At 41.1% G+C, this 24,595-nt stretch overlaps 1 protein-coding gene across 8 annotated transcripts in view; it reads left to right on the top strand.

Annotated features, from left to right (window-relative positions):
• Tara (SERTA domain-containing protein 2 taranis) overlaps positions 1-24,595 on the top strand; it is an 83,885-nt gene that overhangs the window by 22,662 nt on the left and 36,628 nt on the right. Inside the window, exon 1 of one of the 8 annotated variants that reach the window (XM_072889916.1) lies at positions 10,648-11,206. The exons of the other annotated variants lie outside the window; for them this stretch is intronic. Within the exon in view, the coding sequence (XP_072746017.1) occupies positions 11,186-11,206 (21 nt within the window). The 5' untranslated portion in view covers positions 10,648-11,185. Of the gene's footprint in view, positions 1-10,647; positions 11,207-24,595 lie in introns of those variants that run through there. 8 annotated transcript variants of the gene reach the window in all.

Here is a 24,595-nt window from a genome sequence, read left to right as displayed (position 1 = left end):
TGGCGTGGAAGGGTTTGAGTGGTAGGAGGGAGGGAAAGCGAGATGAAGGTGGGAGATGAGCGAGAGACCATGGGGAGAGATGGAGCAGGTATGAGAGGGAAAGGGGTGGAGGACGGGATGGGTTGGACGATGTCATTTTAGATATTCGATGGAACCTGCACTGTGCGAGCACGTTGGTAATACCGCGCACACAGACGGTGCAATAAAGAAGATGATGTCTGGGAAGAGTAGAAATTATACGCGGTTGACGCGTGGGAGATTGGTTCTGTGACTTCTAATTTTAATTAGAAAAGTATAAACTCGCAATGTATGGAGGGCGACTTGTTATTTGATACTGTTAATGTCGCCGCTTGCTATACTCTACATGCATACAAAAATCACAACTGCTTGAAAATCGTTAGAATCCGTCATACTGACTCGTATACTCTTGCTCAGTCTCGCTCTCCATCCTTACCCAAACTTCCTCTATCTATGTTATGTCAGGGACTATAATTTAGAAAGAGACAGAGAGTTTCTACTGAACTTAGTTAACAGAGATTTGTTGAAGCTTGTTACGTAATTACAAAGATCATAGTTTGTCAAAATCTATTAGACTTGTTCATATCAAAATTGATTAGTTCTAATCTGTCATCCGAAACAAAATATTATTTTTCTATTTATCATATATCAAAAGCTATACTTACAAAGGAATCGCAAAGATCGCTGTCTCTATACAATTAATTAATCAAGGTAAAATTCTAGAGTATAATACAATACTGAATATTACATGGTCCATCCAAAGATATCCAATTGTATTTAAAGTTTTATAATCCAAAGTTTCTTATATATATAGTGATATAAACTTTACGAATCTCGATATACATATGATGTAATTATTCCATACTAATTTCAGTTTTCTTTTCGTTTTCTCTTTCTCTCTTTCTATACATTTTTTTCAATATATACTCAGTATATAGGAATATGAATACATGTATATTCGTAATTGTATTTGCGTAATATAACGTATACATGTGTTATTGCAATGAAAGAAAATACTTAACTGATTTATCCTAAACAAATACTACTTTGTCCCGTAGACTATGAACAAGATGAATAGTACAATGATGTACGATCTAATTGAATTGATGTATATTGTTGTTCGGCAAATTAAAATTCATCAAACCCGAGTTTTCATATAAATATTTCTTTCACGAGTAATGAATGGCAACTTCAAAAGAATAAATATCCAAAGCTTCGAGATATTTTTAGAATATTTACTCCCATCATTGTTTATCTTATAACGTGCGTCGTTAAATGCTGCTAATGTTATCGTATGCGAAGTGATTTTTAAATAGTACGACATGTAAACCCCGTCAATTTTACAAAACTATATATTTTTTTTTTAATATATTTTTTGTACATTCAATCGTCGACTTTCATCGACGGACTTTTGTCTACCATGTTTGTGCGCCACGCGTCGTGCGGTCACGCGACATGAATTATAGTCCGGCGAGATGTATTAATGATCTTTAGTTATTCGCGCCGCGCGCGATCGAACTTAAAACCCGGCGAGATGAAATTTACCGTAGGTCATGGTGGTCCTTAACCGCATGCTTCTTATTAACGAGCTTGCTTTAAAGGTCCGTGAAGTACGCCTCTTACACGTGTGACAAATTACACTCACTATAAGCTTGGTATAATAACAATGATTCAAGAAGGAAGAAAGAAAATGATTTGAGAGAGATAAAGAAGGAAGAAGAAAGAATCGTTTATTTCTATCCTAGAACACAAATTCTCTCTAATAATAAATATCAGTATACAGAAAGTTAGTATGTGTAATGGTGCATGTGAGAAAATAACTTATGAGTTATTATATTTATAACTGATTGTCACATTCACTGTAAGCGATTTTTATAATTAATTGATGATTAATTGACACGTGCGGTATCATAGGTCGCTATCTTTACGTTATCTTTTCGTTTCCTGTTGCTTATCCATCTAAGTCAAAAATAATTATTCTAATATTTATCTTTTCTTCTAACTTATAATTTTATAATAATTTTAATTGTTTTGCATATAATTATCTAATGAGTGATCGAATGAGAACTCTACCATGTAGATTAAAAATTACAAATTAGATAACAGCTTTAGTGCACGGGATAGTTTTACATTGTCCGTCTACACAATATTAATATAAATAGAAAAAAAAAATCTAAAAAATCTTTCGGAAGATTATGTATAATCTACCAAAAAGAATTTATGAACGCACGTGTAAGTTACTGTGGGGTTGTTTATGTAAGTCAAATAGTATCTATTATTATTATCAATATAAATACCGATATATCGAATAATAGAATGTTATTATAAATACCTCGATTATTCACGAGAAATGAGAATATTTATGACGGATATTTTGTGTGCCTTATTTACATGGCACTTTTGCTTTGATTTAACCTTTCACGTCGATACGCCGTCGATTTGTCTGCCGAACGTGTTTCGATCGCCATAGGTAAGCCGGAATTCGCAAATGATTCCGCTGTTTACATGAGGGCGAGCACACCGGCTGCGTTCGAGAGGAAGTACGAGGAAAGTGGAAGGAAAAAAGAGATTTCTCGCCCCCTTCCCCAACGGACTCTTCCTTCTTGCTAAGACCGAGGTGTGCCAAACAATTGGCCGTTCGAAAACAATTTCGTGGGCCGATACATATCTCGACGAGGCACCGATACAGTCGAGCAGCGGTAGTAGAGGAGGTCGGCGGCGAGGGGCCTCCGAGAGTAAAGAGAGTCCGGGGATTCCGAAAACGCCTCATCTCACCTCCTCACACCACCGTGCGGCGGAGACGGCGATAAAAGCGGAGCGGTGGCGGGCGGAATCGCACGCCCTCGTAAATAGAGTCGCGGGTCCATTCATGAGTTCGGCCAGAAGCAGCACGGCGCGCTCGTGCGTACACGCCGGAAAAGTCTTTTTCTCGGTGTGTTTTACGGGAGGTCAGGGTTACAGAGGCGGAAAGAGAGGAACGTGGTAGAGAGCGAAGGAAATGGGGGAGGGGGAGGAGGAGGAGGAGGAGGAGGAGGTGGGACGAGAGTTTTACGTGCGACTACTACGGTTCTCTCCGTATGCGCTCTCTTTTTTTTTTTTTTTCTTTCTGTCTTTTTCTATGCGCTACCAACACCATCCTTGCAGATAGAAATTAATTCGGAGTGATGCCGTCGACTCCATCACGGACCATTTCCGCATGAATGAGGCGAACGCAAAAGTTTACCCCCGAGTTAGTCAATTGAATCGTTCATCGTCACGATATCGATGGTTGACATTAGAAATAAGCGAAAGTGAAAAATATGAAAATGAGTGTTTTTAAAATAATCATTATATAGCTAATTCTGTACTAAACATGCAAGATTCAATGAATTGTGTACGGGCACCTTAGATAGATTTGTAATTTTTCGAAATTTTGCTTACGACTATTCATGTATAGTCCCCTTTCCACACACACACACACACACACACACACACACACACACACACACACACACACACACACACACACACACACACACACACACACACACACACACACACACACACACACACACACACACACATACACTCACAAACACACACACTCGATGAGTAATTAGTGTCTCGAAACAATAACAATATATTAAATCGATTTAGACTAAATAAACTTAACAGTAATGAGAGTAGAAATTGTTAAAACGTAGCAAAACACAATTTATCATGTATAATGAGAAGTTCAACTGCCTCTTCACGTAATTTTGTGAGATATTTCAACAGTTTCCCGTGAGAGAAACATGACATTGCTTTCGAAAAGTTCAATCTTTTGCATCAGATAAATGTTTACTTTTAATATTATATCAATAATTGTATTCATACGATATCCAGTAAGAGAAAAAAGCTTTGTTCTCTCTAATATTTTCTTTTCTAAATTAATGGAAAGTGTACATCAATATATATGCACGCATTCCTTATTCGCGAATTATCACTCACAAGAAATTGCGAGATAAGAGATTTTCATTGTTCAGTATTTCAATCACGTCAATTTTTATTAAATATTATTTCTCGGATATTATAATATTCAGGCAGTTAATTTTAAAGGCAAAGTATCGATATATAAAAATATATAATTTACAAAAAATAATTACCAAAAATTTATTGATATCTTGAGCATTGTTTAATCGCACGCGTGCTATATATTACGACGTTCTTCCGCGCTCGTATTCTCGCGGTCGAGATAGACTCGCGAGCTTTGAAACGACTTTATCACAGATAAAGATAGCCTTATCACCCTCGACGCGCTGATAAGACGCGTCGCGTGGAACGGCTGTCGACATACTCGGCTTTCTTTCTCTCTTTCCGCTTTATTAACGATCGACAATCATCTTAGAATTATAATCACCAATATAGATACAAAAAATAAAGATTTAGTCACCGAAAAATCTATTATTGATTTAATTTTAAGAGATTAAGAATGATAATTTTTTATTAATACAATAGTTTGATAATTCATAATGACATGTTTTCGTTATAAGATAATAGAATGATGAAGCTATTGAATGAAGCAAAGATATATTTATAAATATATTTTATTGTTAGCACTGCCAATTATTAGACTTATCTTATTACATTTTACAAGTTGTTTTTTCAGCAGAAGCTGTTAGAAATTATATATTTAATTTATAGTTAATTAGGAGTTATCCTAACAAGCTATCAATTAATTTATATTGGTGTCAAACGACATTCAACTCCACAATAATATATATAAATATATAATAATATAATTACTATATTAACAAAAAGAAATTACTTTTCGCACAAAAATAATCAAAATACATTTACAAAAAATAATTAGCAATAATAATTTATAATAAATGAGATAAAAAATCTAATTTATTTTACATTCTTAAATAAAAGGAAACGCGAAAACTTTCGGGCAGTCTCTGTAAATACTCTAGAGATGCAAATTTGTCTGTATCTGTCCATGTATGCAAATACTTTTCCCGCATATTTCTGCATATCTTGGCAATTGACATTCTTTGATAACTAGTCTACATTCACGTATATAAATTCATCAGTATCTATTGTTTGTGCACGTTGCGAATAATGGTTCTTTATTGTCAGGACTATCCTGTACCTAATTATTGGAAAGTATCGAAAACTGAATATCAACACTTTGATACAATCGGAAGCATCCTGCTCGTTAAGAATGTTTCGTCCTGATTGGTCGTTCGGCCATCTCTCCCTGATTGCTCTTGTATTAGCGCTTTAAGTCATGCGCCGATAACAATCAGCACGAGCCGCTCTCGGCGAATGGAAGTCACGCGTATGCACGAGCTGTCGAATTAACCGATTAGCCTACAGCACCTGTCATCATCCCCGGATGTCGGTGTCACCGGCGCGCCGAGCCAGCCTATGTTAACAGGTGCCTTCGATTTCGAATAGTGCCGAATTTGATTTGAGAAGCTAGTATTTTATCTTATATGAAAGAAAGAGATCATACAATATATCTAACCACATTCGCGGTCAAAAATCAGATCATTGCTCGAACCTAAATGTAACAAACACCTAAATGTACCTAAATGATACAAGCGGTTGTATCTTTTTTCAAAGAAAATAATCTGATAAAACTTGCTTTTCGAAATGATAAAATTTGTAAATATATATATTTAATTTTACGGTTTAACTAAATACAATATATATGAGATATCTACGTATTTCCACGGATAAATGAAAATATAATAAATTCATGTATTAGTATGTATTGAAAATGTTGATTGCTATATGAATAGCTAAACTGCAATTTGAATAAGGATATTGTTAATACTATCAGCATGGGGTGCAGAAAAAGGCGCACTCTCTTTGATACTCGTGACGATGCTCATCACATGGGGTGCGAGAGAGACGAGCTTGCGAAAGACACAACTTTTGGTATCACGGAGGCGAAAGGCGGCAATGGCGAGAACGGCGGGAAAATTGAGCCAACCATCCTAGTATATCTTGTTGCTGCACCACATCACCGGTGTAATACGGTTTTCACCGGCTCTTTCTCAGAGTTACAGCTAGGCAGAATTGTGCCATAACTGTACACGAACAGCGCGCGCGGATTTAACGTTGGTTCGACATTACATATTGATATAACGTGCGATGTTTAGTATTTCCAGTTAATCTCAAGTGTGATTTTTACGAAAACATAATTTGATCTCCTGGATTTTAATTATAAAGCGTTTGATTTTTTTTCTCAAAAGTATAAAAACGATAAATTAAACATTCATTCGTAGCAATATAATTTTAGTAAGGAAAATTGGAATAAAATTAAGAAAAAGAGTACGTGATTTCTTTCTACATAATATATCATATATAAATTATAAATGCATATCGGAACACGCATGTTTATTTTATATCAATATTTAGTATTTCGATACACAAAACAACTTTTCTAGATACAAACACTCACAAGCTAATATTAAATTGCATAATTTCTGTGGAATACATTTTTTTAAACTTTTATTTTTTAATAATTAAGATATTTTTTCTAATGAATTCTATTTTCTGTAAAAAAAAGAATGCATAATCATAGAAGGATTTAATAATTAAAGAGATATTCTTAAATTGCTTTTTCGTGACGTGTCCGAGTCTCGTCTTCCACGTAAAAAAGTCCAGCAGTGGTTTAAGAATTCAGGCCGGAAGTGCACAGGAGTCACAGCTTTCGAAGACGATCGTAAAACGTCCCGTCAGATCTCCGCCGTTTCCTGATCCCCACCGCGGAATCCTTCGCCGAGTAGCTTCACCAAGGCATTAACGAGCGCTCCTAGTCGACGAGAAAGTTCAGCGACGCCTGTGCGCGGCAAATCTCAACGAACTGAATTCTATGGGCACCTTTGTAACCGACGCATACGCAAGGAAATATATCGAGAATAATTGTACCCCTTTTGAGGACAAGAGTATCTTATGACATTTTACATTTACTCACAATATACATATATATATATATATATATATACAAAACGATATTAATAGTTTTCTCTTCAGTCGCAAGAGATGATGAATTATTTCCGAATACAACAGAGAAACAATATCTCTCTCTCTTTCTCTCTCTCTCTCTCTCTCTCTCTCTCTCTCTCTCTCTCTCTCTGGTTATTTATTTTATATATGATATATTTTTATAAAAATATTACACGTGTTAAAAATATAGTCATAAATTTAAATATGACCTTGTGCTATTAATGAAAGAATCTAACGAAGATCGATTCGATAGAGAATATTTATTAATAAAGCTTGAAAGATATGCAGCTGAAATATGAAAACAAAGTGGCAGTGCCGGGACGAGAAAAGACATGGAACTACCGAACGTGGGCGGAAATGCGCGGTATCGTGCCAAATTCTAAATTCCCTTCCATCTCGCGGCCGTGCATGCGCGTCCCGCGTTCGAATAAGGCTCGCGTCCAGAGAGCAAGGACATTCATTGGCCACAATTCATCCGTCGTGCCGTGCCCAGCCAATCGTAAACTCGGCCGGTACTTTGCTCCGTACCCGAGTCGCGTTCATCGTCCTCGTCGGCGACTTGGCGCGCTCACGCAAAGGGCCTACCATGTGCATAGATAACGCGCCGGATCGCACGCGTATATCGCGTGCGTGGATACCATGTATATGCGCGTACATGCCGTCCAAGTCGAGGCGCACAGAGCGCGGATTCGAGGATTCGAGGATTCGAGCGACGCAGCAGTTTCCGTGCTCAGCAATGTCCGCGCATTCTCGCGGCGCGTCGCGCCGGCCAGTTAAAAGTTGCCTCCATGCCGCCCGCTACAACTTGGCCCGCTCTCTTGCTCCGTGGCGTCAGCCGCGGTTAACAACAACTGGACACGTCGAACCGGCTGACGGAATCGTCGACAGGGAATCCCAACACTCGCGCGCGCGCGCGCGCGCGCGACGAGCGCGATTTGCCTGGTCGTTTAAAGATTTCATCTCGACCTCTTGCATTTATATAGTTATATATGCTGCATTGTATATAATAGATTATTGTTACTGATACTGCTATTCTACCGCGCGTGTAGGTTTTCGTTGACAAACGATCGAGCAACTTTATCGAGCTTCAGAAATCAGATAACTTGAAGAGAGATAGAAAGCTATATATATATATATATATATATATATATAAAACGATATTTTATTAAACTTATTTTACGTCTTCAAAATTTTCTCATATCTCAAAAGAGAGCTCTCTTTCAAAGACTTGACAAAATCATATTATGACGAAATTCAATAGACTATCGAATTGCATGTAACGATAAAATTTTCTTAAAATTCCCGAGAGAAAGAAAAAAGTACAAAGTGAAATAAATCATTTAGAGTTATGGTATTTTCCGCGCGTCTTAATAGTTGAAAGAAGCGTGCCGGTAAACGCGCGCGTATAGAGACAATATCACGAACTACGCCGAAAATATACAACGGCGCGTCGACGTTTCCCTCGGCCCCGCCGACATTTCCACCGTCGTGGCCGTCGCCTCGCCGTCGCCGTCGCCGTCGCCGTCGCCGTCGCCATCGCTTCCGAAGAGAAACCGAGCTCGGCGTTACGCGCGGCACGGAGCCGCGTCGTCGGCGTACATACAATCGTGTGGCACGCTTGTGTTCTCGGTCTCTGCCGAGACCTCGGGGCCGCGCGCTCTGCCTCGCGGCCGCATACGGAATGACGCGCAAAATTCGCGGAATTGGCCGACGCGGGGAGGTCAGCCGATCGTAGAACGACGGCGCACGACCCCCGGCGTCCTTTCGCCGTCGCGGCGTCCCGATGACGCGCCCCTTTTACCCGATAGGGAATAAAAATGTTCCCGGTGAATTTTCTTAGGCTGCACGCCGTATGGAACGTGGCTCGCGCGTTGTCTGCCCGCGCCCGCCGCCCGTCACCGCTCGGCTGGCTCGGCTGGCTCGGCTGCCTCGGCTGCCTCGACCGCGCGAGCGAGCGAGAGCGGAAACCTTCTCTCACTCGGCCGTTCTTGCGCTGCGCGCCGTATACAGCCAGCCAGTCAGTGGCGAGTTTCGAACCTAGTGGCGTTAGGCCGACTCTCTCGTGCTCGGGGGCCCCTGCACCGGAGAGACCGAAGGTTCCCCGGTGAAGGCTGTCGCTCGGCGCTCTCGACGCGCGCCCGAACCTCCGAGACACTCTATACCTTGCGTTTAAGGCCGCATGAAAATTTACTCACGGACGCGCTCACGTAGGCTTCGCTCTCCCGCGGATTCTTTTTTCCCCGTTCTCTTTCCGTTTTCTCTCGAGTCTTTTTTTTTTTTTTTTTTTTTTTTTTTTTTTTTCTTCTTCTTTGTTACGCGAACGTTATTTTTTTATCGAATTGAACGTTCTGAAAATTACAATAAGGTAATTAATCGTGACTCTAGACTCATACTCGCAGTAATTCCGTATGATGTTGCATTTTTTCTATGCTACACCATATATATTACAGATATTATCGATTATATATTATCATATAAGGAGAGAAATCTAGTATGTATATTCATTGTGAAAAAATCGTATAATTATAAACGCTAAGGTTCCTCGACAGATCTCGATTTTCATGGAGAAGGAAATAAGCGCGGAAAACGTTCCGTCGACTCTTTGCAAAAGAACGCGTGATTACCTTGCTGGCCACAAGGTCCTGGCGTCGCGCAGTGGCGCGATTGACCGTGCTATCTCGGTCGTCTCGTAAGATATTAAGCAGCGCCGCGACGAGCTTGCAATCGGTGCGATCTGCGCACGGCGCACGACTACGCGAAGTCATTTTGAGTTTCTGCCGTTCTGTGTCGTTGAAATATTTCAGCGGCCGTTCGTCGATCCGTTCTCCGATAACTTTCATCGACCGACCGCGCTATCACGGACTTTCTCGAACAAAATGATTTTTCTCGATCGCGGACCTTTCTTGCGTCCTGAGAGAAGGATATTTAATATCAGTTCATTTTCCCTTTTCCGTCCCCTCTCCTCTCGTGCGAGAGAATTCGTTTTCTTTTTTTAGAACGCAATATTTTTTCCGACATATATTTTTTCCCCTCGTCTTCCCGCACGTTAATAAGCGTCGCTAATCATTCGATGATAAAAGCATTGTTTATATCTGAAAAGCTGCACACTTCGACAATGAATTTCCTTTCGCGTGCGGTTTAGAGTGACATATACGGTCCTACGTTATTCAATTCGATATTAATTATGTAATTAATTTACGCAGCGTGAATGAAAACGTATCCTTTCATTTATATCAGTTATAGCGTAACGCTGACAATATGGCATTATGCGTTTCGTGAGCAATCAGCTTTTTTTTCAAAATTCACGTTAAGAAGGACGCAAACATATGTTAGCGTTGATGGAAATCATCCCTAGGTCGCGCAGACCCGTTTGTTTTCTTTTTTTATATTAACGTATATTGGCAACAGGATCGCGAGTCGCAAGATAGGAAATTGTTTTTGGATGATCGCTTTTCAAACGATGGTATATCGCGTTTTGATTTCCGCGTCAAACGAAATTCGATGGACAAAGCGCGCATCGCAGGGGCACACCAATGCACGCGTACGGCACTGACAGTCGTGTCGGAGTGCAGGTGGGCCGAGCATCGGCGGAAATAACCGAGCGCGCATTCGGGGGAAAACCGAGCGGCGCTACTCAGCGAGGACTGTTGTCAGAGTGTTCAGTAATGCTTCGCATGGCCAGCTAACTACTAGTATGTGCGTCGGTGACAGTCGCGTTGTCATCTGTTCGGAGTGATCGTGCGATGTTACTCGAGGAGCTAACGGGGCTAGATACCGGCGGCCGACGCGTATGTCGCGCAGTGAATTTTTCGTGAGACTGTGAATTAAAAAAAAAAGAAACAAAGGGGAAGTATACAGAAAAAGCGCTAACGGACACGTAGCAGAAAAGACGGACAGAGAGTGAGTGAGATACAGTGAGAGAGCGCAAAAGACAGAAAGAGAGAACGGACATCGGGACGAACAGAACTCATCGTGCCAGGGCCCAAATAACGTGGAACTTCGGTTCCACGTATCTCCCGTCGTCCGTTGGTGTTGGTTTTTATTTTTTTCTTTTTTTTCTTCTCTTCCTCCGTTTCGAATACCGAGTCACGCGGGGAGGAAAAAAACGGACCGTCGCGGTAGCACCGTGTGCGGCAGTGCAGCAGCAGCGTACCAAGATGCTGTCGTCAGTGTCAGCGAAATAATAATGTGGTGCGACGTCAGTCAGGTGAGTTTGGCGCGCGGTTCCGCGCATCGATCTCTCTTGCTCTCACACGACGGCCGGTCGCCGTCCTTTTTTCTCGCAACCCCTTATCCCCTATCCCCTCCGCGCGCGCGTTTGCGCTCCCCCGTACGTGCGTTCCCTTCTTTCGGCGTGTACGACACGCGTGCCGCGTTTCCGCGTTTCCGCGTTTCGCGCCGGCCGACGAGAGCGAGTAGTTACGTGATCGCGCGCCGTTTCTCGGCTCTCCAAGAGCGACGATCGTGAAAGAGCCGGGATTCATATAACCGACAACGACTCGAGTGTTTTGCCGTTGGGCTTTAATCTTTCGATAACGACGTTACGCGACACGTACGTATCGATATACCGGTACAGAATAACCCGGCTTTCTCGATCGTCGTTCTGCTTCGAAAAATCATCCAAGGAGCAATTTGGCTCCTCGATTCTCCTTCCGTCGGCTGCTATCTTCGAAAATAAGACAGATCGAAAAAGAAAGATGCAAGACTTAGAAACTTGTCGTTTCTCTGTACGGCGCGCATCGCGCTTACAGCATTCTCGAAAAATCGATCAACGTTCTCATACTCGCTCGTTTATTTTCGGACCTTTCGCTTGAAGCAAAAAAATTCTTCGCGGCATACACCAGACACGACCGCACATAGGACATCCAAGTGTCAGATTTGACGCGTGGTAACCTCGTGTTCGGTAGTTTGAATTCGAAGCGATCCCGCGTTTCCTTGGCCCGGCGGGGGGAAAGGCAGGAGGGAGGCCGCAAGGGGAAAGAGGATGACGAGGCGAAGCTCGACGAGGGGGAAAACGACGAGGTGGCTTGCGTACTGTGTGGGCCGTGGAGTCAGCGGGGAGCGAGAGAAGGGGGGACGAAACGAGCGACAGCAGCAGCTTGATAGCGCAATGGGTGAGGAGGGGGGATGGGACGAGAAGGGGACAGCGGTGAGCGGTAGAGTAGAGAGTGGCGAGGATGGTGAGGATGGTGAGGATGGTGAGGATGGGGAACGGCGGGGAAGAGCGGATGGAAAAGGGAGAGAGAGATCGCCCGAGGCTGCTGGCTGCCTCTTCTTCGCTTGGCCAGCGCCGCGAGGAAACCTAGCGTCGGTTCAGAAATGCTAGGTGGGGATACGGTTATAACCAACCATCAAGGGGCAGCGTCGTCATGGTTACCACGACGACAACAACCTGATCTGGTCTAGGGGGGTGTTTTTAAAGACATATTCGCTTTTGCCGCGTCTCCCGCTCGCTCTTTCTCTCTCCCATTTCCGGCGTTCTCTATTCTACCCTCCTCTCTTTCTCTCTTTCTCGTTTTAGTCCTTTTTCCTTTATCCTCCCCTTATCCCTTCCGCCTTTCCCTCTTCCTAGCGATTGTTTTTCGTCACGAGGTCTTTGAGCGGCGAAATGTTTTGCGACAAAATCGAAGAAGAGGGGCGCGATATCGTAATCCACGAAGAGAGCGGCTAGAGTCATAATTTTGCGCCACCGCCATTCGAATTGTTTTTCAGATCTCTCCTAGCCAAACAAAAGGTTACTAAAACATTATTTATATAAACTTAATTCTATTAATCATTATATATTGTAATAATGTCGTGTACGAATGTCTAAATACAATAATTAATAAATTATGAGATAAAATTTAATATATAAAACACCAGTTTAAGTAAAAAATTATTTCTCACTATATTTTGCATGAAAATAAATTTATTAGATCTGGAAACCGATCGAAGTTTTCAATTTTTTATTGAATTTTTTTTCATACAATTTTTTCTAATTCGACATTACCACTCTATGGAATTTTTTCGACTTACTACTCTTGGATTATTGGAAATCGACTTGCCGCCCTGGTTTTCAGTATCGAAAGTAAAAAAAAAAAAAAAAAAAAAAAAAGATTGCTCCGGATTGCCATAGTACTTCAAATGCCAACCACAAGCACTGTTTTGTTTGGACGATTAACTGTAGGTCGACTCGTGTGAAATTGCACTGTAAAGGCATACATTTACACGATTTGCTTTTGATGATCATTTCGGACAAAACCATTCAAAGCAAGAGAGAAGTACTGTAAATAGTATTTCAAAAACATTGATCATCCATTAAGCCAAATACAGTAGAATCATCTTTTATCACTTTGTCCGAATGATCATCCATAATAAATGATTTACAACGAAGCGTGTAAATAACGCTTCGTATCAAATAATTTCCGAGACAGGTCGAAAATTTCTCACATAAATGTATGAATGTGGATGTTAGATTCGTGTATCTCTAAAATTAGATTACAGCGGAATTAGAGAATGGAGAATTTTAAGAGTTGTCAATAATCTAGCATCTCTCTCTTTCTCTCTCTCTCTCTCTCTCTCTCTTTGTATCAAAAATCTTTTAATATATTTAAAGTAAAAGACAAGTATAACAATATCTTATATATTATATATTATAAGAATATCATGACATCATTTTTCGTGCGATATATTTCGCGTTTCATTCTTTGAAAATTCAGTGACGAGAATCAATCATGAGATCAGAATATCACTTGCGATTTTCGTCTTTTAGTGTAAAAGAAAGCAATCGGCGATTTACTTGTTTATCGTAGGTGCGATTCCGCGTAATGGACGTAAAATTGGCACATGGACGTAGAGCGGACGCGTCTACCAAAATTCGGGTAGCGATAAATCAGCAGTGTCTAGGGGATGAAAATGGTAGTATACAGACACAAGAGGGGGGAGGGAAGAGGAGGAGAGAAGGATAGAGAGGAAGAGAGGGTTTTTCGGCGTTTCCGACGGCCGGTGCGCCATCGGTGGCCCGATGACCGACAAAACCAGCAGTTTTTCCACGTGGTTTCGCATCGTATACGCGACAAAAGGTTGTCTCGATGTGTGCGTGTTTACCGGCGCATCGTTGAACTTGGACGAAAAATTCGTGCACGCGCTCACTTACCCCTTAACCCTGTCAAAATCAATGATGAATTCGCAGCTGTTCGATCACTGACAATGGTATAAATAGTAGTTTGTTTTGACCTTAAAAAATTGCAAAAATTGTTAAATAATTATAACGTAAAAAGCAACTTGTTTTTTTTTTGCATTAGAACAAGTGTTAACGAATATGTATTTTAACGTTTTAGTTATTGTATTTTAACTTTAATGCGCCTCATCTGCGGAATACGTACATTTGCATTTCTATATGTTAAATTTTACAATTTTTGCAAACCATTTTTTGCAATTTATGTAGATACTCTTCCTAAATACTCGAAAAAAATGAATATTTTTTAATTTCTCGCTTCCTTTAACTCGATTTAGTTTAGAACGCTGAGATCAAATATAATCACATAATCAGATATTTGTCACATAAATATACATGACGTACTCTCGAAATTCTAAGTTCTTCAACGTTATGCGTGTGTTTAGCGGTTTGCTCTCTTTCTTTGCTCGAATCTTTTCTCTAAATTCTATTAATGTAAATAGACTTAGACGCTAATTTTGTGGAGAATATCGTGTTAAATATATTATTGCAATTTATCAAACTTTTTTAATAACATATTCTATTGTGACGCACGCTTACATAAACACAGAGAACCAGCGAACATCGATTCATCAGAAAATGTGCAACTTATGTGACATAACTCCTCCGCGAATTCTATTTCTGTTCACGATGTATTTCCGTATTATCGACGTAAGCGACGGCATGGCGGAGACTGGATGGACCCAGCGTTTGATTTGATACCGAGAGGCAAACCGCTGACCAAAAACGTATACGCTAATTCCGTAATAGTGAGTATTGCAATACTAAAATTACTCGCTCACTTCATTAGTTGATCAAAACCAATATCCCATATTTATTCTGAAGCAATAAACATGACACTCTGCTATGACGACGAAAAAGGAATGTTTTTAATTTCTATATTACATGTACAATAAAATCTATACTTTGCAGTCGGTGCATGTGTCTGTGTGTACGTCCTCCGTGAACCAAATAATATTTATTCCCCGATGGAGAGTTGACGCGCGCTCACATTTACACTGGAAATTATATTTCAATATTGCATCTCTGCCGGCTCTTCTCTCCCGCGCGCGGGATGAACGCGCTACAAGCTCTCCGACTCCTCGATGGATTATTTCGACCGATCAAACGCGCGCGTGTGCTACTTGATGTTGCTGCATGTCGCAACGGGCCGTCGGCGCGGCTCGACGCGGCGCGAGTCGGCACAAAGTGAGTTCAAGTTTCCCCTACCTCCTACCCTCCCTCCGAGCACCTCCGCGTCCTTTGCCCCTCGCCGACCCTCGCGCGCCCACCATCACGGGCCATTAACGAGAGAGTTATCGACGCGCGATCTGTCAATAGGCTTCTCCCATTCATAAATTCGCCGGGCCGGCGTGCGGCCGCCGCCGCATAGTTTTGCCGCAGAAACCACGTGGCGGCGGCGGTGGCGGCGGCGGCGACGATGACCACGAGACGCCGTACCGATGGACGAGACGGACACCTCTGCCGTTACGCTACGCGACCGGGCTGCTCCCGCTCTAACCGCGTGATTTACGGCCGGCTTCCCCGTTTTAAATGCATGAGAAGTAGCGCACCGAGTGCTCCGAGCTTGTTCCCGCGCGGCCTATAGTCGAATCTTATTCTCTCTCATCCGATTGTGGAAAGACTGGTCCAGCACTCGCCGTGTTACTGCCCATGAAATAAAACATCGATACACTGTATATATCTTTCGCGTCTCCATCTTAAAATTATATGACGGGGTGCTGCAAGTGCTTCGAATTTTTTCTACCCAAACTTGCCCGTATCTTAATTTCAATAAAATTTCGAATCACATTTTCCTTAGGAATATTTATTTATAAAATTTGTAGCAATACATATTTTTGTAAAAAAAGAAAAAAAAAAGATTTCTTTATTCTCTTTTATTTCTCCGATATTGCATTTTCCTCTAGCACTCAATGCGTTTCTCCAATCGATGCTTTTTGTTCGATATCATATCGTAGATTGAGCAACGCGGTATCATTAACAATGTTGAGCTGGTGACCTTCCAACGCATCTTTACTCGTTGCGTTCTTAACTTTTGCTCCTTTCTGCTTGCTCATCTTGCGTGTGTATCGCATTGCCGGCTAGAGGTTATCGTCGTTCTACAAGTTGTGGCTTTCGACCGATGATATGTACGAGAATAATTTAAGTAGCGTCGAATTAAAAATTTATCAATGTACAGAGAAGATATATTGAAGATACTTAACATGTCATAGAGAAATATTACTTCTTTCTTTCTTTTTACAATTTAAAATGTCGAAATCAAAGCGTTCATGTGATAAAAAATTGAAACAAATTCTGTGGTTGTGTTTGTCGTAATACGTAAAACTTGCCCATAAAATCCCAAAAACGAGAACGTGGATTACCGGTATAAAAATGTTCGGATGTGTGTGGCTGTATCGCAAGATCGATGAATCATGAATTACGAATATTGTAACACCGTCTACCTCTACCCATGACCCCACCTCCCATGATCCCCTTCCCTGTCGCCATCGGAGACATCGAGACACGTGGTGCATCGTACGCGCCTCGCATCGTATCGTCGCGCATTGTTTTGTTTACGTTACGTGAACGGTCCGCGGCGATTGAAAAATTCGCCCGGTGTAATCGATACGTCAATCATGCGCGGACGTACGCGCGCAATGAGTATCAAAAGACGGCAGAACGTAAAAGATTTACATTGTATCTCTTGGTCGATTCATAGATATTCTTTTTTTATCTAATTTGAATGAAATTATCGTCGATTCTTCCATACGCTTTGTTTTCGATAAAGAGGCAACTATATAATTATTATTCAATACACTGATAAAGTTTTGAAGCTGTCGATACATTTATTTCTTTTTAAAGAGTTGTCATTTTAGCTGTGAAATAAATTATTTCTTCTATGAGGATTTTAACTCGTTAAAATCGGGGCGATCGAAGAATATCTTTTATCAAGTAAATTTATTCATGAGAAGGGATTTCTGTTTCAGAATATTGAAATATAATCATTTTTAAGATGTAAGGAATAATTTAGAAAGCTTAATGATATCTTGAATTTGAAACAAAACATTCTTTTCTAACAAAGATATAAAGATGCTCGCAAAGATACAATACGATTGCTTCAAGATATCTCATGCATACATAGACTTTAAAATATAAATCTTATTCTTACAACTTATTAGTTTCGACAAATTAAACTTCAGATATAGGAACGCAACAAAGTCTAATTTTGCACGAAATGAGGTCTGTCTCTGCTGTTTGAAAGACATGAGAAGTGTATTGTTTTCCATCTTTCTAACATTAATGTGGAACGATAAGGCGCACGGAAACAAAGGGTATTTTAAGTTAGAAAGTAGAAAGGTGCGAGACGCGCCACTACATGCACTTGTAGGCATAATTAATTCTTTTCTAACTCTCTGGCATTTTATTATTTATTTATAAGCGACAGATTATATATGTAGAAAACATAAGACTGGAAAACATACGTACACATGTGTAGTAAGATGCTCTACGCTCTACGTTACAAGACCATATTTTATCACTGTAATAAAAAAATTATTTGCTTGAATAAAGTCCTCATAAGTGCGACTACTCACGAGTTGTGTGAAAGAATAGCGGATTTTGTTCGTTGTTTCGTCTCATCCGGGCTTTTCTCGCGCGCGGGAATCTTCCGTAAAAATAACCGTTAGCGATACCTTGCGAGTTGGTAGAAACGGGCAGAACAACGTAGTTTCACAGTACCAAGAGTAGTTTCTCATTATTTTATACATATTTTGTATAATTTTGACAAGCGTTGGCGTGATCGTGATACTATTGCACCGATCATATTATGAGATATATGCAATAAAATAATTACATCCTTTTAAAAGAGAGAATAACACTAACATTTTTTTTTTTTTTTTTTTTTTACTATGCAATAATCAAGCTAAAGATTCAGTGTAAACACGTATTCTACGTTAAAATTAAAAAGTATTGAATGGTAAGATTAACTGTCATTATTCTATTCTTATTGTTAGTTCTAAAGACTTGATACTCTTCTGTTTAAAAAGAATGTGGTCGACAGTCGACACATGTGTGTCACGTTGCTCGCGTTAAAGGTTAAGGTTGGTGTTTATAAGTGCCCTAAATTCGTAAAGCGAGCTTGAATTACACGGTGCATACCTCGCGAACTCTCAGCGTCGCGGCATCCAACGATGCATCGCGTTCTAATCGAGTCGCGCGTGCGACGCCGCGAAACTCTTGTCCTCTCTTGCGGTAGGTTAAGGTTAAGCACGAGAGAAGAAGAACGGAGAGACAGAAAGAGAGAAGGAAACCAAACGAGAAGGAGAAAGCGAAATGTGAACGGAGAGTTTCGCAGCTCCGTTCTCTTTCCCCTTCATTAACGAGACCACGCGGTCCTTTTGTGCGGGTGAATTTCACGCCCACCGCTACCTTAATGGCTACCAGGAGTCAGCCTACGGCGATGGAGATGTCTGCACGACACAATAGCACCTGCTGCTCGTACCAGGACACGCACAAAGTTGCTGTCCGAGCAGCAGGTGCCGGGTCGTGACTTTTGTCAGTCAACATTATCCTAACGAGAGAGAGAGAGAGAGATTGTACGTCTTATTGTTACCACAGTGATTTATAGTCCATTATCTCTATGATCGGCTTAAGAGATATTTTCTAATGTCAACATTAGATTTGAAGAAAAGCTTTAGATTAATAGTTTTACCAAATGAGACTTAACACAGTAGAGGTGATCCCAAGATATTCAGCAGATAGGACTGTTCGAGTCAGCAGGATAGTTTGACGCGGTCACTCGGGTCTCCCCTCTCTTTTCGTCGTTCAGAGAGTCGCGTGCCTCTCTCAACGAGGCCGCCTTAACACGCGGGACACACGCGGCGGTGGTTTACTCACCGGCGCGACGACGGAGGAAGCAACAGTTGACGATATCGACGTGAATGAGGACGGTTTATGTACTTTCTACGGCGCGCGCCGTAGAAACGACTCGCGCGTATGCGTGAGAGGCTCTCGCGTTACGCGCGTCATGAGAGAGCGTGTATACGTACGCGTATATGTACCATAAAGTGCGGTATAAACACACACGAGTAAAAGGATCGGGGGGAGTTTGGGGGGGGACGATGGGGGACGGAGGAGGGTATGGACGAGAGGAAGACGGAGATAGACAACGCGCCTCGTTGGGTGACGGTGGGTGATGCGGAGGGTTCCCACGGTGGGAGGGAGAAGGGTGGAGACTACGAGAGAGCCGGCCGAAGTTCGTGAATTCGCCCCGAGTATATGTATACATGTGTTGCGTATGTATGTGTACGTGCATGTGTCGGGTGCATTGTGGATGTTCCCTCCCTCCATACCTCGACACAACCGGCGCGCAATGTGTACTACTCCTTCCGTCCCGCATCTCGTGTTCTCCTCTCCCCTGTACCCTGCTGCCCCTCGTGCCTTTCCACATCCATCCCTTTCGACCACACTGGAGATTCACCTCGTTGTGCGCCTCGTCTCGCTTCATCTCACTCACTCTTTCTCTTCCTCCTCTCTCCCTGCCGCGATCTCTCTTCTCCCCTCGGCGCCCTCGCTTGCAGTGCAACGAGCGATACACTTTGTCGTCGTCGTGTAGTCGCCACCGCTGCTTCCATTCCGCGGCTCAGTCGGTTTTGGCTCGGTTGCCGGTGAGGTTCATCCAGAGATAGATGCGCGCCCGCCGGACGTACATCTGTCACTCATGAGCCGAAATGCACGTGGGAAGAAATTCATGCCTTTGCGCGATAACATCTTGATAATGCTATATTATATAAATAAATGCTACATTAAACACATATAAATACATGCTACATCTCGGTACATAATATCGTTTACTTATCGCACTACTTTTATTAGTATATAACTTGTCTTCACTTGACGAGTAGAAATTGAACGACAAATTTAATGCTATCTGATTAATATAGATTTTATTTTAGATAATCGAAATTTTTGTTGACGTAATTTTAATTCACCGATCGAGCAAAGTAATGCAATGGAATATGTACAAAATAATATATTATAATTTATATTACATAATATACAGAAAAAAAATAGAAATTTAATTAATTAAATATAAAAATTAAAAGTAGACAGACTCTGAAATATTCAAATTTCAATGTATCTTCAAGAAATACAAAAAAAACTTTCTTAAAAATTTTAAATATTAAGAAAAAGTCACATCTCTCGTTTCTTAATTGCATAATCATCAAAGATTCTGTACGCTGCATAATATCGAAAAATAAATAAAGGCAGATAAAGTTATCATCTAGGATGCTTTCCGTAGAGAAAGAAGACCGCGAACACCTGCACGGAGCGTCTGACAACACGAACATTTCCGGATTAGAGCCGGCGCGCGTATGCGCGTGCACGACGTTTGACCATGAATGAAGCCTATTTGCGTACGAGCAATAACAGGTGACACTCGACGGCTGTTTACCTTCCCTATCGGTAAAAAGAGGGGCTGGGTATGCGGCGAGCAGCGGGCGGGCGGGCGGACGTAGAAGGGATCGTAAACACGTAGAAGGGAGGGGCGTTTAGGAACCACGTGGATAGCGCCGTTTGAAGGAGCCGTCGCCGCACCGCACCGCACCGCACCGTACCGCACCGCATCGTACCGCGTGGCGCCTATATCTCACGGGTATGCGTGTGTTCTCCCGCGCGCGAGAATGCCGCCGGCTTTCGACGACGAGTGTCACGGACACTTGCGAACACTAGTCGGAGCACCGTGCCGTGCCGTGACACATCGGTAGCGTGGTACATCGATGGCTCGTCCCGATGTTCTCTCGCGAGGTCGCCCGCGGATTCAAAGTTTGGTCGCGACGCTACCGTTCGATCTATTTCCGCCGCTGTATATTTAACAAATCAAACAAAATCCTTTTCTTTAATTCATTAATAGATTCATAATTAATGAATAATCTCGAACGAAACAATATTCAGCAATATCTCTTATATGCACTTGATCTAATTTTAGCGCGTGAAACTTCTCGCAAACTTGGATATTTCACTGAAAGTTTAGTCTTGTACTTTTCGGCGCGATTGATTATGATGTTGTTTTTTACTAATATTTAACGTAAAGGATTATTTAAAGTATTAAAATATTTATGTTGTATTGTATATTGCTATTTTAAGCTGATGTGTTGTATATATGTATATCGTACAATTTTACTATAAATACTTCTTGCAAGTTATTTTTACGGAAATACATATAATGTAATATGATGCTAAATAGATACATAATAGGTCGTAATGAAAAGCACGTAGTTTGTAGTTCGTAAAAATATGTAATTATAGAGAATGTGACAAGATTGTGTCAAGATGAAAACAAAATCAAGCAAATCAACATAGTAAATAAAGTAGTATATAATGATTAATTATTGGATTCGTTATAATTGCATAATGTGTTTATTTATGTGTTTATAATAATGTGTTCAAATTTTTACGAAATTATTAATGTCCCATTTTATATTGCATTTTTCAATAGATGCTCGTAAAGACAAGAAATCGTGCGACGAAGACTAACATACATTCAGAAATGATCTAAATTTATAAAAGTGATCTAAACTGATAAAAATATATATCTTGATAAACAGATGCAACCGAGCGAATATCGATTTGTGCGTTTATTGTATATAGTGCATAGCAATAATCATGTGATGATATATCTAAACTGTAAGTCATACATAAACGCTGTAAATCATTCCCATTATGAACGTTTATAATTATCTATTTAAAACATAAATATCGTTGTGATAGACTGTCAAATTTAGGGCTAGTGAAAGCAAGGTGATTTAGAACTGAAAACAAAGTGATGTAGAGCTAGGCACGCATCTAATACGTTTAAGCTTTATACCTAAAATAGTCTATTGTTATACCGTGACGAAATATTCTTTTATGCCCCAAGTTCTTTATGACCATAATGATGACAGGGGTTTAAAAATGAAATATGATATAAAACAATCTAACATAGGTTACACGCGCAAACATAATAAGTTACTCATGCTATTTGTTTCTGTATGGCCATAATTTAATGGTATTTTAGGCCCAATGCCCAAATAAAGACAATATTAGCAATATGAAAAAAGAGAGAGAAGATCTCTTTCTTTTTTATTCCGGTAATATTTAATTTTTAATTTCTATATTCCTAATATTTTCTCTATTATATTTTAAGCCTTACCATCTTAAATATTTATATAATTTTTACGTATTTATATATAATTATTATTCTCTTTCTCTCCGCGAAGGGTTAAATCTTGTGGGGGTGCGCTCGCTGCAATTTCGAGCGCTTTTGACAACTGGCGTTTCCAGTTAATCGTCAACTCGTAATTCCGCGAGCAGAGACACGATGACGATAGGACAGAACGCTCTTCTACTCATCGTTTTCCTCCGTCCGGCACTGACCCGGTAATGGAAATCCCCTTTTAACGATCAAAACGTTGCATGTATATCAACCGTGTGTGCCTAGAGTACCGAAGGTACATGTACGCAACCCCTTGTCCTCTCCTCCAACGCACTCCCACTCTTGTTCTCCTTTCCCCCACTTTGTCTTGCTCGTTACTCCCTCCGTCTTCCCCTCTCATCTTTCCTCTGTCGACTCTGTCTACTTTCCCTCCCTCCAATTTCCTTCTCGCTCTTTCCCTCTCCGTTTCTCTCTCATCATCTTCCCCTATTCTCCCTTCTCTGTCCTCTCTTGTCTGTCCTCCCTTCGCTTCCTAAGATCGTATAGCATTCCATCGAACCGGAATCAAACGAGCTGGCGTGGTGGGAGCGAAAAGAGGATGCGGCAGGATAGGTATATAGACATATATATATATATATATATATATATATATATATATATATATATATGTGTGTGTGTGTGTGTGTGTGGGGAGTGTATATGTGTATGTAGCATATATATGTGTATATATATATATATATATATATATATAAAATATATAATATATATATATATAAAACATATATACATGTTTACGTATATAGATATGTCTGTGTGCGTGCGCACACTGAGAAAGAGGCCAAAGCGGGGAAAAAGCAAGAAAGAGATTGAAGGAAAAAGATAGGGGAGCGGGGGCGGGAGAGACCGGGGGTGGCAAAAAGACGGAAAATAGAAATAGAACGAAGCAGGAAGGGACTGCGACGGAGGAAAGGGCTGCTAGACAAATAGAAAAAGAAGAACGAGAGTATGACGCGATAGAGGCGATCTCGGGCCTATACGTTCCCTTCTATCCCCTTTACCTTGAGCCTCAAGTATCGTCCTGCACGTATGCGATGATATTTACTTCAAGGTTACCGAGAGAACTGTCTGCGAGCAACATGGTACCGCGTATGCTGCGTGACTGCGTTAGGCGTCGCTCGAACACTCGGGTACAAGTGTCCGAGTCGTTGGTATACGGAAAGAATGATTTGGGAAACGTTGTAAGGACATTGTATTCTTTGATAATATAATCCATCTTTTTTTGGCATGATTTTCAATCGTGATTTAATAATAGATTTATTTAACGATGAAAAAAAAAATAAACTTTAATAAATAAAACTTCAAAAGATTAAGTACTTTATCATCGATTATAATTTTTAATGTGTGTGTGTGTGTGTGTGTGTGTGTGTGTGTGTGTGTGTGTGAAAAATTGTAATTTATAGAGAAATTTTTCAAGATTTTTATTTCATGGATCAATAGAGTTTATATAATGTAATTTTGTTAGATAGGACGAGTTTATACGAATCTAACAATATATTAATCTAAAATGTATTACTTTTCTTAACGCGATAAATATACGAGAAGCTCGCAGTTCACCGTAGAGTTTTCAAAACGAAATCTATCTCGATGAGTAGTTTCCGAGATAGACTTGTCAATCCAATATCTTTTGCAGCCCGGTTAGTATTTTGGTCTCGCGAAAAGCGCCGGTTCGGGTCGCGCAGCCAAGATCCATCGATTACCTAACCAAACTTAACGCGATAGTGACCGCTCTCGCGTGACAAATAGATCGCCACGTGGTTCGGGTCATCCCTCGCGCCCCTCGTCTACCCCGCGCCTATCCCTGCTTCCCTCGGTCGCCTATCTCCGTCTTTTTCTCGCGGTCCGCTCCTCCCTTTCACCCTTCGCGACATTCCCACGAGCTATAAATTCACGCGCCTACACACAGGTGGCACCGCTCTTTTGCCAAGTGCATGCATACAAGCAGCAGGCAGACTCCCTTTGGAGATAGCAAGCGTGTCTAAACGCGCGGGAGAGTATATAGAGTGGGGGAAACGACGACCGCTTATCGTATGCAAACGGGAGTCGGCAACGTGCGCGCGACGACGACGGTAAAAAGCGGTTACTCCGCGGACGAAGCGCAGATATCTGCATTCATTCAGTAATAAGTATCTTCTCGCGACGTGGTT

The sequence above is a fragment of the Anoplolepis gracilipes genome, chromosome 4 (genome assembly GCF_047496725.1).
Source record: "Anoplolepis gracilipes chromosome 4, ASM4749672v1, whole genome shotgun sequence".
NCBI classification, from domain to species: Eukaryota; Metazoa; Arthropoda; class Insecta; order Hymenoptera; family Formicidae; genus Anoplolepis; species Anoplolepis gracilipes.
This window is presented reverse-complemented; position numbering and strand designations above follow the sequence as displayed.